Raw genomic sequence first — 13491 nt, 5'->3', positions numbered from 1 at the left:
ACTTCTCAGGCTAATGGCGACGTCATAGGAAGTGCTGAACTCCTTGAAGCTCTGAAGAACGGATCCGATCCTGTGAAGAAAAGCTGGAAGTGTGGTGGCTTGGTGCGTCTACGAGAAGGATGTTATGAGGAAAAATATGAAGCAGTGACGTGTTACGAGTTGGATGGAGCAGTAAAATTGGTAAAGGCCTTTGACGAGGGATTGAGTTTGCCTGCAATCCGTTTAGATGCATGATATGGGAATGAGATTGACTTATACGTACACGGAGGCTCCGTATAGAAGTTAATCTGTATGGGAATATGCTAACTTGACAACACAACCATCTATTCAAGTTTGCAACTTAAAAATTGTTACTACCAGTGTGTATATATATCCATAAGTAAAACTATAGACAAATTCGAGCAGATAAACAATTTGTCGATAATTAAAAGAAAATTGGATTCTTTCTTTTGCACAAAGCGTCAGCGTATCAATGGGCAACAATGGCTACCATCCCTTTAGGCTTGAGTTAATTGTAATGTAACGGGCAACAATGCCGATAGCATACTCTTTTCAAACATTCTCCTCTGCGCCAAGCTCAAATCAGTTGTCTCCTAATATTATGGTCTCTAGAACGGGGGTCTCTTTGCAATATCCAGCCAAAATGCTTGTAGTTGGGAAAGTACTTTCAGTACCTATTTCCATGGACCTGCATTGTCACAAAGCATTGATAAGGAATTTGTGTCTTGTATAATGAATCATGAAATTTTTTGAGATTGATTGATTTCATTTTTCTAGGAAACATAGAAAACTAGGTTGAAGATCCATTTCTGATTATTCTAAAAAAAAAAAAAACACTTTTCAGAGGAAAAAAATTTAAAAAGTCAAGCTACATCCAGTTTAGTTCCCGTTAGTGATCAAGTCTTGGGAGGGTAGACTAGTTATAGATCAACAAACTTCTAGCAATTTATGCGATATAGTGGTCGTCCTCAGCTCAAGTTCCTTTGCACATGTATTAAGTGATTCTCAGCCGCAAGATTATCTTGGGAAGTTGTCATGTTTTGAGATTCTTATGTTCTCTTGTGGCTGAGAATTACGCGGCTCATAGATACACCAAAAATCAAGTTTCAACTCCTAAACCAGCACAGCACTGGCCCTCTTTGCATCATGTTCCCTGGGCCTCAGTAATATTGTGGATGAGAATGTGCTTAACTCTATTCTTAACATCCACATTCCAAGATTTTCCAATGTACAAGATCACCGAAACTGGGAGGGCCCTGCCCGTGGTCATTTTCTACAGCTGCCGCCTATGGTCTTATCAACTTGGAAGCCACTGATGTCAAAGGATGACTTTGGTTTTGGAAACTCAAATTCCCAGCCAAATTCAGAACACTTACATGGTTGATTTTGTAGAATAGACTTCTGTCTAATCTCTTGCGTGCCAACAGGGGTATTAACACTACGGATTTATGTCCAAGATGTAACTTACTCCCAGAAGACCTTGATCACCTCGTTAGAAGGTGTGCCAAAGTCTCTGGAATCTGGACTAAATTCATAGTTCACAGTGGATAAGAGGAGATTTGAACTGCTCCTTTCATAACTGGATATCCAAAAACCTCAAGTCCAAGAGGAGATACAGTCATTCAAGATAACGGTGCTTCCCTCATTGAAGATTCAAAGGCACTCATGGCTCAAACGGGAACCACGATCTCCCACTTTCCCAGACTGGCTAACCAAAGCGCAGATAACCTATCCCGCTTTGGAGCTGAGCAGGAAGAAAGCTTGGTTATCACTTATGACATCCCTGAAGGCTGAAGCTACTAGCTAGGTCCCTTATCCGAGAGGACATTTTGGGAGCTGGGTTTGTGTGTGACTGGGATTTGGACTTGTTAGTCCTGAACTTTTATGTCCTGCTTTTTTATGATTAAGCCGTGTATGAACTCAAATGTTAAGCAATTTTGCTTTCCAAAAGACAGAAAGTAGAATAATGACAATTCGTTACTCACTGCGAGATTTGCCATTGACGGTATTTGTATGACCGGTACGAGAAGATCCAAGGTCCCTCTCTTTACCCGTCGACCCACCCACCCTAGCATGCTTGGCCAACCACGGGTCCACCTTCGAATCTGGTCTCGTCCCAGCCCTTGGGGCCTTCTTCCTGCTCGACATCCCCGCAGTTGAATCGGGTCTAGCCCAGGTTGCACTCTGCGATCGCACCCCTTTTGCCCGAGGGGATTCTGTATTCGTTACGTAAGCCGGGGCCATCATGTTGTAATGGTACGAGGGGTACGAGGGTTTGGAAGACGCGGATGAGGCATGAGGGCTGCTTTGGGCCGTGTCCAAGTAGTAGTCATCGAAACGCCTGCTTTCGGCTCTCGGGCTAGAGTCCACAACTCGGTGATATGTTTGGGCGTACGAGGGATACTCGGACACGGACGCCGCGGATGAGTACTGAGGGCTGCTTTGTGCCGTGTCAAAGTAGTAGTCATCGAAACGCATGCTTCGAGCTCTCGGGCTAGAGTCTACGAGAGCCGATGGTTTTGCAGATAAGTCCCGGCGTTCTTGCTTCGAGTGAGCGCGATTCGTCATGGAACCTTTCGAGGTTCGGTGATTTGTGTGGGCTGTTTGAGGGTGGCTTGAGTGGCTCTTTCTGCTGTTCGTGCTTCGCTTTGATTCTCCAACATCCATTTCCACAATCCTGATGTTTCCATCCATGCCCCGGTCTATTTCCTGCATCAACCATATGGAAGATAAGTACTTTACTTTATTTACCGGAAAAAAAAAAAAGTACTTTTACTTTATGTTTTTCAAAAACACTATGAAGAAAAGGTGGGGCGGGTCTTAAGGCGGCCAGTCGCTTGAACAGAATCAATCAAAAATACTACGGACACATACCAAAAGCACATATTCGGATAAATCGTTTGATCTGTATGCGCCTCATTTCTACAGTGTGAGCTTCACGTGCATCAAACGGTTCAGGATACATTTGTATCTGACTCTATGCACTTATGCCTGTGTTTGAAGCAATGCTTATGTTAGATTCATCTAAATGTGGCCTACATAATGCAATTTGTGTTCGGATTTACTCGTTTTTGTCTGTGTTTGTGACATTACTCATGTTAGATTCATCTAAATGATGCTCACACCACACGGAAGTAGAAATTATACATTTAACGTCTTGTACCAATCCCAAACTCCTGTAATGTTATTGCTTCCACACACACTCTCACAACTAGACTCAAAATATATGCATCTCAAAACAGACCACATCATCAAGTCTTTCTAATTCCTAGTCCAAATTCCAACAAGAAAACGAATTTTCCTGGAAATAGCATGATGTGATTAGTCGAAGAAATGAGACTCACCTGATAAATTGATTTTTTGGACCTCCCGTCCATGGCTTTTCTGTGATTGGACTGTATCCCATAACTAGAGTTCGATTCGTCGGCCATTCTGATCCACTGAGACCGTGCCCTGGCTTGGGCCGTCGCAAGTGATTGCATGCAGTGGAGGGTCGCCGTGGTTTGTTTTCTCACTAAATAACCCCTCACCAATGCCTGCACCTTCACCAGCCCTCTCAAGGCCTTTAATGCTTTTCTAGCCTGAAAAAACAACACCAACAAAGCAGTTCACAGATAGGCATGGATGCAGCCCCGAGTTTAACCTAGGGTTGGCCAACATATATTGGTGATTCGAGCTTGTACATGTAGCTTTTTTCTATAACGGACGTTCGGGCTACTTTACACGCACCTTAACTAATTTCGAGGTCATGAAGTTAAGGACCGGGCAAACCCTCCGGTGATCATAGGGTTCAGAAATGTTTAGCCTCCGTAGGATTCGAACATGCGACCTCATGGAGGACGATTGCTTTATCATGCCCACTTAGCCCAACAGTTAATTAAGATCATCAATATGGTAAACAAATTAAATTGTAATATAGTTTATTTACTCCCCCAAAAACTCAAGTTTAAACAATTTACGAACATCATTGGTGTTTTCTAAACTGTGATTTGTCTTTATAGTTTCCAAAAAAAATGTTTTTCACCAAGAAGTTTCTATTGTTCATATTCATCGAAAAAAAGTTTTAGTTGTTCTATCCGAAAATGAAATTATCATTCTCATATTTACCCCTCATCAACTACTTATCATCATAATGAACTAGAGTTTTCAACACGGCCATTATGTAACGGGTAACAGGTTTTTGACCTCCGATACCGCTATTTACTTATGTATCAGCCAATATGGTCGGTATTAGCGGTATCACTGGTACTGTTATGTTTCTTCCTACTGTGATTTAAAACCATGTAATGAACATTTGACTGCGTGTACATACGTACCAAGTAAGAACGAAAAACAGATTGGATCACGACAGCAGCCGCCTCCTCAACAGCACGACCTCTCCTGTAGGCGACGGCCCCAACAAGCTTGGCGGTGGCTGCCACCACGGCCACCGCCACCGCTTTCTTCTGCTCAATCCGTGATTCCAGCACCGCATGGTCCGCCGGCTGAACGGTGGGGACGGGGGGTGGCGATCTCCGGGAGCTCAACCCCTGCTTCTCCTTCGGGCTCTCCGGCGGCAGCACAGGATTACCAACCGAAGCACTACTGGTGAAAATTTCGGATACAGTTAACGAATACGCCTGACTGCTTGGTTTCTTCTGCTTGTCTTCTTTTCCTGTGAAAAAGTTCTTAATCCACTTCTTTGTTTTTCCCATCTCTTTCAGAAATTCATAGAAACAGAGAGAGAACAAGGTCTCCTATGCATATAGATCTCTGTTTCTCTCTCTTGGGTAGCTTTCAACAATTGATTTGGTGTTTGATCTGATTGTAAAGTTTGATTTTGTCTTCTCTGTTATGTAACCAATCAGAGGTGATCTAGTAATTTGGGGTATTTATGTTATTGTTTATGAGATGAGGAAGTGAAAGTGACAGAGGAGAAGAAAATTGGAAGAAAGCCTTCCCCTGTTTAAATCCAGTTGCCACTAGTTAAATGGTACCTTCAATAAGGTGTCTCCAGTGTGCACATTTTACCCTTTTAAACAAGGGTAACTATGCAGCATTCACACGGACATGACAAAGACACGAGATATGAACATGATATGATATAGATAGGTCAATTGGCAAAAAGTTATTTTTTTTGTCTGATATTATTTGTTCATTTTTGTTAGTTCTTTAATATGATACGAAAAATAGTAAAAAAAATTATGCGAGGATGTACTTTAATCTATTTTTTAGGATATGGCACGACTTTTAAAATAGGATACAGCTAAGAAACGTTTCTAACAGACTGTCTTATAATTTCTAAAATCATATTAGCCCGTCAATAGAAATTGTTATTTTTTATTTTTTGAATAAGAAGAAACTTGGAAGAAGGTCTTCCCCTGTTTAAAACCAGTGTCAGTTGCCAGAAGTTAAAGGGTACATATTCATTCCCTTCAATAAAGTGACTCCAATGTGCCTATTTTACCCTTATAAACATGATTATCTATGCCGCATTGACACCGACCTAACAAGGACACGAGATATCAATATGATGTGATATAGATACGTTGATTAGCAATTCCTTTTGACCAGTATTATTTGTTCATTTTGACCCGTTCTTTGTCTAGAAAAATAGTCAAAAAATTATGCAGGACTATAATTGTCTCTTATTTTTTATAAAATTGCTCAAAATTTAAAATATGGCAAATAATTTGTGGCTGAGTGTAAAAGTTGGATACTGATACAGCTAATAAACGTTTGTGAGAGGACGTCTTTAATTTCTAGAATATGTTAGCCCGTCAATGGTTTTTTTTTTTTTCCTCTTTTGAACAAGTAGTAAATTGCATACGGAGTATAACCGATAAGACTATTTCTATTTGATCCGCGCATTTAACAAATGATAATCGGCATTTAGGATGGAGCCGACAAGAACGAGAAATAAGGTGGATTGGGATTCACATGGGAGTACTAGTCTATGAAGCACATATTCTTCGGAAGTAAGTCATATCCATACATCGTATCTGTATTGGATTACTTCTCGGATCTTTGGACAGACGTATCTAATATTTTGTGTAAGTATCTGATACTCGAAATTAGTTTGCTCCACATTAATCCAAGTAGTATTGGATAATTGAAAAGTTCCCCATTCAAATTTTTTGTGGACTTGAGATTATTGGAGCATTTAAGACTGTACCATACAGTAGGAATAGTATCTGGACAGGTACACGATATATGTCTAAATTTTTTTATTGAGGATGTTAAACTGGCTCATGGGGATCTTGTGATGCAGGAAATCGAAAACTGGCTGAGGATGTTAAACTGGATTCTTCTTGTCCGGCGACTATGGCGGAGGAGGCTAAGGCGCGTTTGGAAGCAGTCCAATGGTGTGTATCTATTCCGAGCACAAAGTGGTCTCCATTTTCACAAATAGTCTCGTTCTGGTTCAGTACCTAACCGACAAAGTCCGGATTGCGAGGATTCTGAGGTTCAAATTTGGGAAACTCGACCTCTTTATTGGTCGCTCTCTCTTTTAGGGAAGGATAACCATTTTTCTTGACATATTGATTTCGTATTATAGAACTTTCCTACCATTTTGACCCCAAAAAAAACAAACAAACAAACAGTAAATTGGTTTCTATCGCGATATTCTTATTTAAAAAAAAAAAACAAGTCAACTGTAAATTGGTTACGTCCTGTAGGATGGAGTACAAGTCAACTGTTTGGATTGTAGATGGAGCCAGCAAGAATGAGGTTTTACGTCATGTATAGGATGTACAAGTCAACCGTTCGGGGAAGGAATCGAAAAAGAAAAAATTATGACTTTTACCCAAATATTTTTGAAATATTCAAAATAAAGCTAAAATAATATTTGGGTAAAATTCACAATTTTTAACTTTTTCGATTTGTCTTGACAAGAAATCAATACTCCAAAAAAGTTAGACGCAAAACTAACAAACTTGAAAATTTTTAAATAAGAAAAAGTCCAAAAATCCCAAAAAAAAAAAAAAAAACTCTTAGCGGAACTTAGCTAGGATTGGGTTTCGGACGGGAGCTTGACCATGTAAATCATATCCAAATTGTACTAATCTATGAGGCACGGATACTTCAGAGGTAAGTCATCCATATTGTATCCTCCCTATTGGATTACTTTTCGAATCTTTGGACATAGAGGTATCTAATATTTTTTTCCCGTATAGGATCACCCATTCAAACTTTGTGTGGAATTGAGATTATTGTATCTGTATCCCGTTTCCACTAAACTATAAATTGTAGATTACAATTTTTTTATTTTGACCTTATTCAAATTTTTTTTACATTTGTTAATTTTGCTGCAAACTTTTATGTATTATTGGTTCATCTCAACGAGAGGTACCGAAAAAGTAAAAAATTATGACTTCTAACCAAATTTATTATGGAATATCTAAGAAAAGTTCTTGGATATTTTCAAAAATACATATGTAAAAGTCATAATTTTTTACTTTTCATATACCTCTCGTCGAGATGGACCAATAATAAAGAAAAGTTAGGCGAAAACTAACAAATGTAAAATTAAATTTGAATATGAACAAAACAAAACAAAAATTGTATTCCAAACTTGTAGTTTAGAGGAAACAGAGAGGATGAATGTTTAAGAATAGTATCTGGTCAGATCCAATATTACTCTTTTAATATTTTTATTTTACTTTTTCTTAATAATCTAAACTCAGGGTTATCTTTCTTTATGACTATGGCAGAGGCTAGGGCTTGTTTGGAAGCAGTCCAATGGTGTATCCCTTTCCAGGCTCCCAACACAAAGTGGTCTCCATTTTCATAGATAAGCAATGCTATGGTGACCACATTTGAGTATCATATTATGGGTACTGCGAGATGTGTCACCGTCGAATTTATAAAATCTGCTTTTGCTACCTAACAAATTGAGAACATTCCACCAAATGCGGTACTCAAAATGCGGTGACCAAATGTGTTCACCGAAGTATTATCGTTCACAGATACTCTTGTCGGTTATATGCAATTTTACTACTTATTCAACAGGAAAAAAAAATTATTGACGGGCTAACATGGTTCTAGAAATTATAAGACAGCCTATTACAAACGTTTCGTAGTTGTATCCATATCCTATTTTAAAAGTCGTTCCGTTTTCCAAAAAAATAAAATACTGTCACATACAACCTTGCATAATTTTTTGACTATTTTTTTGTACCAAACAATTTCGGGCAAAAAGAACAATTTTTTGCCAATTGACCTATCTGTATTATATTATATTCATATCTCGTATGCTTGTCATGTCCGTGTGAGTGATGCAGAGTTACCCCTGTTTACAAGGATAAAATGTGCACATAGGAATCACCTCATTGAGGGAAGGAAACCATTTAACTTGTGGCAACTGGCACTGGCACTGGCTTTAAACAGGGTGAAGGCCTTCCAAGTTTCGTTCTTACCTAAACAATAACATAAATACCCAAATTACCACATCATATATTCATATTTGATTGTTTACGTCACAGAGAAGACAAATCAAAACATTACAAATCAGATCAAATAACAAATCAATAGTTGAAAGCTACTCAGAGAGAGAGATTCTCGAGAAGAGAAATTTTTGCGTAGCGGGTGGGTACCACGTGGCTGTGCCCACCTGGTACCCGTATATATTAGACGTTGCTCTCTCTCAGTGTGTGTGTGTGTGTGTTTCTATGTATTTTTGAAAGAGATGGGGAAAGCAGGAAACTGGTTTACAAACTGTTGGGGAGGGAAGAAAAACAAGAAGGAAAAAACAAGCAATCGGGCGTATTCGTTTACTGATTCTGAAATTTTCATCAGAAGTGCTTCCGACCTTACCCCGCCGCCGGAGATTCCGAAGGAGAAACGGGCACGGAGCTTCCGGAGATCGCCACCCAGGGTCCCCGCCCTTCGCCCGGCGGATCATGCTGTGCTGGAGTCTTGGGTTGAGCAGAAGCAAGCGGTGGCGGTGGCGGTAGCGGTGGCGGCGGCCACTGCCAAGCTTGCTGGGGCGGCCGCCAATAGGAAAGGTTGTGCTGTCGAGGAGGCGGCTGCTGTCATGATCCAATCTGCTTTTCGTTCTTATTTGGTACGTATACGTACTCAATCAAACGTTGATTATAGGTTTTAAATCGCGATATCAAAAAATGTAAAAGTACGATGATAAATTTAATGTCAGACAATATAGGCCGATACATGAGTAAATGGCCTTTGAAACTCTGGTTCATTATGACAATACGTAGTGGATTAGTGGTGAAATATAAGAATGATAGTTTAATTTTTCGTGAACAACTAAGACTTTTTTTCGATGAACAAGAACAATTGAAACTTCTTCATGAATTGTTTGAGAGAAAAAAAAAATTGGAAACAATAAAGAAAATTCACAGTTTAGAAAAAATCAATGATGTTATTAAACTGTTCACAAATTGATTTTTTTTTATGAGAGTAAATAATTTACCGTCTAAATCGTTTACCATAAAAGATGTTCCTAAGTTCAGGAGTCGCACCAAAGTCAAAACATATCAAGCATATAGATATTGGAACTAAAACAGTTTGGTTCATTTAAAACCTCTCTGATAAAAAGAAGATCGTTTCGGAAATTTCATATTTTTTGAAAATACCCTGCTCTACTAGGATTTTCGCTATTTTCAATCGAGTTAAATAGGTTTGCCACCTCTTGGTATTGAATGGATTTTTTTTTTAAAAAAAGAAAGAAAAAGTGTTTCAATCCGGACCGTTAGGTTGTATTTTTGGGGACAACCCAAATGTGCGCGAAGGGTACCACATCAGCCGTACCCTATTTGCACCCAAGAATTTCTCATAGGTTAAACTTTGGGCTGCGGTCATGACTAAATGTGAACTGTTTTGTTGGTGTTATTTTTTCAGGCAAGAAAAGCATTAAGGGCCTTGAAAGGGCTGGTGAAGGTGCAGGCATTGGTGAGGGGTTATTTAGTGAGGAGAAGTACCACGGCAACCCTCCGGTGCATGCAGTCACTGGCAACGGCCCAAGCCAGGGCACGGGCTCAGAGGATGAGAATGGCCGATGAATCAAACTCCAATTATCGGACACCGTCCAACCACAGGAAATCCTTGGATAGGAGGTCAAGACCCTTGAGTTATCAAGTGAGTTTCATTTTCTTCGACTAATCGAATCGTTCTTTATTTCCAAGAAATTACATTTTCATGTTGGAATTAATTACCTATTACAGAATGTGGTTTGGCGGTTACTGGATTCGTGATTCGGTGGACCAAACAAATTTTCTAGCAAGCCTAAGTTTTTTCTTAAGAAGTCCCAATTTTATCAAAAGCCCAATTTTCGCGGAAGATATTGAACAAATCCAAGATCGAAACCATACTTTTTCGATTCAACCAAATACAAAATCGAACTTTTCTGGAGCAGAAATTAGATTCTAAGTATTTCCTCTTCAAAGAGTAGAGGTAGGCTATGTAGCAGAGTGTGGTTTTGCTAGCATGAGAGAGAGAGAGAGTACTTTACGACGGAGGAAATTTTGGCTCCAAAAATAGTAGGAAGACTTTACATAAGGCCATAAGGGGAAGTATACTTAAAAGATTTGCTGTTTGTGAATTGGACTAGGAATTAGGAAGACTTGATCATAATGTGGTCTGTTGGAGATGCATATATTTTGTGTCTAGTTGGGAGTGTATGTGGCAGTAAAAATTATTACTTGTTCCTAGAGCGACATGTAGTGAGACTCCAAGAACACTGAATAATCACTCGTGTGGTGGCAATAGCATATTATAGGAGTTTGGAATTGGTACAAAACGCGAAATGCCGAAACGGCCAGATGCAGGAGTATTATACTCCATACTCAAAAGCAATAGGATAAAACTCCATAGAGAAAGGTTTCTCTCCAAAACAGTACGTACCAACAGGTACTAGTCGGTTCGGAATGGTATTCGTAACCTTGCTCAAAATACTCAAAAATGAAATGCCTAATATAGTTTTTACTTTCCTATGGTGAGGGCCACATTTAGATGAATTTAACATGAGTAACGTTACGGACACAGATAAAAGTGTACTGGACACAAGTTGCATGATTTTACATGAGTAATACTGCAGACGTACAGATAAAAGTGCACAAATTCGGGTACAGAATTAACCGGAGCATGCAAGTGGTGAGGCACATGCACATCGAACGATTTCAGGACTCATATATGTCCGGATATTTGCTACAATCAACGGAATTTTGATTCATTCTATTCAGGCGGGTGGCCTACCTGAAGCCCCGCCCGCCTTGTATTCATAGCGTTTTTGGAAACATTAATCATTTAGCGAGATGATGCATCGTTTTGTTATGACTCCGACATGCCTGAAAGTAAAATACTTATCCGACCATATGGTCAATGTTGATGCAGGAAATAGACTGGCCCATCGATGAAAACATCAGGATTGTGGAAATGGATGTTGGGGAATCAAAGCGAAGCACAAACAGCAGAAGGAGCTTCTCAGGCCACCCTCAAACACCCCAAACAAATCACCGAGGCTCGATGCATTCCGTCCCGAATCGCGCTTACTCGAAGCAAGAACTCCGAGACTTGTCCCTAAAACCATCGGCACTCATAGACGTCTCCAGCCCGAGAGCCCGAAGCATGCGTTTCGATGACTATTACTTTGACACGGCACAAAGCAGCTCTCGACAAAGCAGCCCTCGGTACTCGTACTCGTCCGCGGCGTCCATGTCCGACCACCCCTCGCACGCCCAAACACATCACCGAGCCGTCCCAAGCCGCGCTTACTCGAAGCAAGAACGCCAAGACTTATCCCTGCTACAACCACCGGCACTCGTGGACTCTAGCCCGAGAGCCGAGAGCGGGCGTTTCGTTGACTACTACTTGGACACGGCCCAGAGCAGCACTCGTGCCTCATCCACGACGTCCAAACCCGAGTACCCCTCGTACGACTACGACATGATGGCTCCAGCTTACATGGAGAATACGGAACCCTCTAAGGCAAAATTGGAGCGGTCGCGAAGTGGGCGTGAGAATACGGAACCCTCTAAGGCGAAATTGGAGCGGTCGCGAAGCGGGCTTGAGGATACGGAACCCTCTAAGGCAAAATTGGAGCGGTCGCGAAGTGGGCGTGAGACTACGGAACCCTCTAAGCCTAAGGCGAAATTGGAGCGGTCGCGAAGTGCACCTAAGACGGGAGCCGATTCGATTGCGGGGATGTCGAGTAGGAAGAAGGCCCCGCAGGCTGGGACGAGACCGGATTCGAATGCGGACCCGTGGCTGGCCAAGCTTGCTCGGGCGAGTGCTTCGGGTAAAGAGAGGGACCATGGATCTTCTGGTACCGGTCATACGAATACCGTCTATGGCAGATCTCGCAGTGAGTAACGAATTGTCATTATTCGTTTTTTTCTGTGTTTTGGAAAGCAAAACTGATTAAAAAAAAAACGAAACATCTCTTTCATAAAGTTTTTAAGAAAAAGGGTTTTTGTGAAAATTAGAAAAAATTTACTCCCTCTGTCCCGATTTGTTTGTCTAATCTCGGGTTTTCAACTTATTAGGAAATCAAATCTAATCCATTGATTTGAAAATTACATAATCTAAGCCATTGATTTGAAATTGGACAGTCAATTTGGGACATGTACTCCCTATAAGTCAAAAAATGAACAAACAAATCGAGACAGAGGGAGTATTTGGTGTTGCTCAGGGAACCACTGGTTTAGGAGTCAAACTAGTTTTTTTTTTTTTTTGTTGTTGTTTGTATCTACGAACCATGTGATTCTCAGCCACATGATAATGTAGGAATTTCAAAACGTGAGAACCTCTGTATGTAATCTGGTGACTAAGAATCGCTTAATACCAGAACAAAGGAAGCTGAATACGAGGACGGCCACTATTTTGCATAAATTGCTAACGGTTTGGTCAATCTATAACTAATCTACCATCCCAAGACTTCACTAATGGGAACTAAACTGAATGCAGCTTGATTTTTCAGAAAATCAATAAGAATTTTCAGAAATGGATCTTCAACCGAGTTTTCTATGTTTCCTAGGAAATTAAATGAAATCAGTCTCGAACAGGTTCATGATTCATTTTACAAGACACAAGTTCCATATCAATGCTTTTTGACAATGCAGGTACATGGAAATAGGTACTGAAAAGTACTTTCCCAACTAGCATTATGGCTGGATATTGCAAACCCCCCCTGCTAGAGACGATATTATTGAGAGATAACCGATTTGAGCTTGGCGCAGAGGAGAACGTCTGAAAAGAGTAGGCTATCGGCAATGTTCATTTTGTTTATCGAAACAGAAAAAGAAAAGAGTCCCGTGTTGATAGGTATTTTCTGAATGTCAAATCCATATTCCTGTTATACCAAACTATAGAAGGTACTTGTTAGATGAACTTTTCTTCAATTATTGTTTCTAAGGTGGATTTTGGAATGATTAGATTTGTGTTTTCCTCGTTATTAGTAAACTTTTTTCAGTTTTTGGTTAAGTTATTTATGAAGGTCATGATGTTAATCCACATTACCATGCTAACCATGTTAAGTAATTACAAATCTAG

The 13491-nt window shown here is 40.2% G+C and overlaps 2 protein-coding genes and 1 long non-coding RNA gene across 3 annotated transcripts; 1 reads left to right on the top strand and 2 right to left on the bottom strand.

Moving 5' to 3' along the window:
- Positions 1–311: 311 nt before the first annotated feature.
- LOC131324257 (protein IQ-DOMAIN 19-like) lies at positions 312–4984 on the bottom strand. The gene is made up of 4 exons (XM_058356145.1): positions 4317–4984; positions 3345–3581; positions 1986–2709; positions 312–688 (listed from the first exon to the last, which is right to left on the bottom strand). Exons 1-4 carry the CDS (start codon positions 4692–4694, stop codon positions 675–677), a joined length of 1353 nt encoding a protein of 450 aa, XP_058212128.1. The 5' UTR covers positions 4695–4984; the 3' UTR covers positions 312–674.
- Positions 4985–6266: 1282 nt separating this feature from the next.
- LOC131324256 (uncharacterized) lies at positions 6267–7799 on the bottom strand. The gene is made up of 2 exons (XR_009199273.1): positions 7664–7799; positions 6267–6440 (listed from the first exon to the last, which is right to left on the bottom strand). It is a non-coding gene; the product is annotated as an uncharacterized LOC131324256 (long non-coding RNA).
- A 258-nt stretch (positions 7800–8057) lies between these two features.
- Positions 8058–13252, top strand: LOC131324254 (protein IQ-DOMAIN 19-like). Its single transcript, XM_058356144.1, has 4 exons — positions 8058–9046; positions 9844–10080; positions 11335–12304; positions 13062–13252. Exons 1-4 carry the CDS (start codon positions 8669–8671, stop codon positions 13073–13075), a joined length of 1599 nt encoding a protein of 532 aa, XP_058212127.1. The 5' UTR covers positions 8058–8668; the 3' UTR covers positions 13076–13252.
- Positions 13253–13491: the final 239 nt, after the last annotated feature.

Source organism: Rhododendron vialii, chromosome 4a (assembly GCF_030253575.1).
Source record: "Rhododendron vialii isolate Sample 1 chromosome 4a, ASM3025357v1".
Lineage (NCBI taxonomy): Eukaryota > Viridiplantae > Streptophyta > Magnoliopsida > Ericales > Ericaceae > Rhododendron > Rhododendron vialii.
Note: the sequence above shows the minus strand (reverse complement) of the source record. Positions and strands in the feature narration are given on the sequence as shown.